Genomic DNA, 3,562 nt, shown 5'->3' with positions numbered 1-3,562 from the left:
TCATAATCCAACTAGATTGTTGGAGAAAAAAGAAGACCATTTACTAATGTACTAAGCAGATGATAATTATTTTCAATCATCAAATAAAAACTATTTTTATTGATCGGAAATGTATAACCATCATTGTTTAAAATAGGAATGCAGATAATATTCTTTATCATGTTCGGTACATAATAACAGCTTTTAATTCTATACGAATATGATCACTAATAACTAAGTCGAGAGATCCCACAGTTTCTGCAATGAAAGCGTTCCCATCGCCTAGCCTTAGAATCTTGTCATCCTTACTTAGCTTTGTGCTTCTTTCCAACACCTGCAAGTTATTGCAGATGTTAGCTCCAAAGCCAGTATCCAATACCCAAGAAGCAGAATTAGTTATCATATTCACTTCAATCACAAACATACCTAGGTTGGAGAGTAGTTGTTGGCACTCCCACTTTCAATGCCGCTTTCCTTGGCAATGCATGCAGACATCAATTGCCTTTGACCGCTCAGAACCATCAACCTTCTCTTTTTGTTTTTTCATTCCCATGGGAGCAGTAGGGGCGCTCGGAGCGCTAGCAGTGGTTGCGATGGCCTTTTTCTTGCCACTTTTCTTCTTCCAACATCCGGCTCTCTCACCTTTCGCTTTGGAGGTTGAAGCCTCTGCGACCAATACCGCCGGCATAGACTTGTAGGTCATCGCCTCATATTGGACCAGCATATTAATGAACTCATGAATACACTTCTTAAGTCCATTCATGTTGTAGTTAATAATAAATGGGTCATAGGACGGAGGAAATAACTGAAGGATCACGTTAGTGTACATGTCATTGTCAAGCCCAACTTTAAGCTTTTCGAGCTTCTCCACTAGGGATAGTATCTTAACCCCATGACTTAGTACAAACGATCCTTTGGCCATCTTGGTCCCGAAGAATGCTTTTGTGGCGGCATATCTAATATGCCTATCGGGAATCGTATAAACTTCCTTCATGCAGAGCATTATTGAGAAAACATCATCCAGCCTATCATATTGCTTTTGGATGTCATTGGACATTGAAGTCAATATGATACTGCGGACCTTGCGATTGTCCTCAAGCTACTTCTGGAATGTGACACATTCTTCATGCAAGGACCCCATCGGCAAGGCCGTTGGGAGTGACTTATTCAATACATAGCCCTGATTCTCGAAATCTAGGACAATCCTCAGGTTTAGCAGCCAGTCCTTGTAGTTCATGCCATTGAATTTATTAGTCTCCATTATCATGGCCAAAGGAATCTTAGACATTTTCTAGACAATAGAAAATCAAACAGAAATCAATGAATGATTGTAATATTATAATTTAGCTTAAAAACTTGGGCTTTAGTCTTTAACTCTCCCCCTATTTCTATGAAAGCCCCCACTCTCAAGTAGGATTTTGGGAATAACATTTTCTAGTGGGCTTGGGATCCACAAGCAAATTTTTCAAGCCCCACTTTTATGATTTACATGGCAAAAGCCTCGTGGGAGGTATCCAATACCATTCTCATCCCATGAGATTCCCAATATCTTTTGCCTCACCTCTTCACATGATTCTGAGGATTCCAAGCAAATCATGTTATTTGGTGTTAGGCCCGACCCATCAACCAAATCACATTTCATTTGTCGCCCCCAACGACTAGTGAGATAGAAAAATGGTAAACATGCCTTTGTTCACAATAATGGTGCACCTTTCCTCTATACCAAATATGCCACGACTCGTGAGACCACACTTGGGTATCAATAGCTTCCTCACCACATTGTTGTGGATGGAAGATTTGGACATATCAAAAGCATTATGATCCAAATTCATTATGGGCCTAATATTAAACTTGGTCCAACCAAGTGAGAGTTGTTTTAAGTTTTAGACCAAGACCTCATCACAAATCAACATTGCATGCATAAATATCAAATATTTAAAGCATTTAAATAAGCACATCGCATGCAATTAAACCTAGCGTACCCCTGTTGGATGATTATGAGCCTAGCGCGACCCACTGAGCCCGCAGTGAATCTATGATTAGTCTAGGGTGCCCCCATGCTATTATATATTGCCCATGAACATGTAGATGGCTTTGTGATATCTCCATGGACCGCCATCTCCGTGGGCCTCCTCTTTCATGGACCTTTTTCTCCATGGACCTTCTTCTGCATAGGCTTGCTTAAAATAAAAAGCCTCACAAAAAATTCTATACTACTCTCATTATAATTTAAAAAGAAACCCCGATCAGAAATCAGGGGGAGTAGATAGCAGGGAGCAAGCAAGCATTATTATTTCAAGGCTAAAAATAAGGAGGAAGGAGAAAATAAATCACAAGGGCACACGGGCCCGCCCACCAAAAAATTAAGCGACATACATGCAGGGCTCCGTGATCATCCATTCACATCTATTGTAGCACATAATAACAATTAATCATGCTAGACAAGAAAATGAATATTCCAAAAATTATCGCCGTATCAAATATTACGACATTCAATTATATGCATTAAACAATAAGTTTAAAATTTTCAACTCAAATAGATGATTAAGCCTCATGCATCTCCTGCATGCATATTAATCAAATTAACTAAAGCAATTTAATTCTAGAAAAAATCTAATTTTCTCCAAAATTAAATCAGCAAAAATTAATATTTATGAGAAAAATTATGGAAATTAAAAAAACTAATTTTTCAGAAAAAGGGAGAAAAAATGGCTCAGCCGTCAGCCATCAATAGCAACAACAGCACAGCGGTTGTACGCACGTGCTGGTTCACTGCCACCACGCGTGCTCGCGCAGTCGCGCTGCCTACAATACCAGTTTTTTTTTTAATTTCCAAACATTAATCTAAAATTAAAATAAAGTATTTTCCCCAGAAAATTCAATTTTCTTAAAATACTTAAATCATTGAAAATTGCAAAAATTAAACAAATTAATTTTCTCACATAATTGTTCAAGAATAAGCAAAAATATATCATTCTTCAAAAGCAATAAAAACATATTGTCGTGCTTATTTACACAAAACCATAGCCCCTACATCGAACCGGGCTCTGATACCACTTCAAAGCACCTCGAAGTGTGAGTGGATTCGGCCCCCGGGAATGCGCAAGCGGAAGTAGTAATAATGAAATGTGTAAATCAAATGAAAACGCAATGAAATCATAATTCCAAGGGGTGTACCCTTGGAGTTCCCGGGCATTCGATGTAGTTAAATAATAAATAACAATACATAAACAGAGCTAATGGTTGAATAAAAAAGAGCAGTACATAAAACATCAATCAAGAATTACCTTTTGATTTATGTTTACGTGGAATCTTCTTCGTTTGACCCGTTCACGCAAGGTTTCAAGGTTGTTTACTAATTAGGGATTTAGTCCATGATTGTCCCTTGCCTATCGACAAGGTAAGAAAATGTGAGGTTGTTAGGTCATACCAATGAACATAACCATTTTTTCTATCATAAATGATTGTCATCCTTGCATCTGTGATCGATCGTGGAATTAATCATGATCCTATCTTGAACTTAAATATTTCTCTCATATTTACACTTCTTTGAAAAACCCTTTTCGCCTCTTTAATTGTGGAT

At 38.0% G+C, this 3,562-nt stretch overlaps 1 protein-coding gene across 1 annotated transcript; it reads right to left on the bottom strand.

The window, feature by feature from the left end:
- Positions 1-439: 439 nt before the first annotated feature.
- On the bottom strand, positions 440-1,036 carry LOC148786672 (uncharacterized). Its single transcript, XM_088886226.1, has one exon. The coding sequence runs from the start codon at positions 1,034-1,036 to the stop codon at positions 440-442; it is 597 nt and encodes a 198-aa protein (XP_088742352.1).
- Between the last annotated feature and the right edge of the window lie 2,526 nt (positions 1,037-3,562).

Source organism: Sesamum indicum, linkage group LG10 (genome assembly GCF_026168435.1).
Source record: "Sesamum indicum cultivar Baizhima isolate 11 linkage group LG10, ASM2616843v1, whole genome shotgun sequence".
Classification (NCBI taxonomy): domain Eukaryota; kingdom Viridiplantae; phylum Streptophyta; class Magnoliopsida; order Lamiales; family Pedaliaceae; genus Sesamum; species Sesamum indicum.
Note: the sequence above shows the minus strand (reverse complement) of the source record. Positions and strands in the feature narration are given on the sequence as shown.

Excerpts from the sequence above, each read along its gene's own strand:
- LOC148786672 (XM_088886226.1), bottom strand. The coding sequence starts at position 1,036 with ATGTCCAATGACATCCAAAAGCAATATGATAGGCTGGATGATGTTTTC.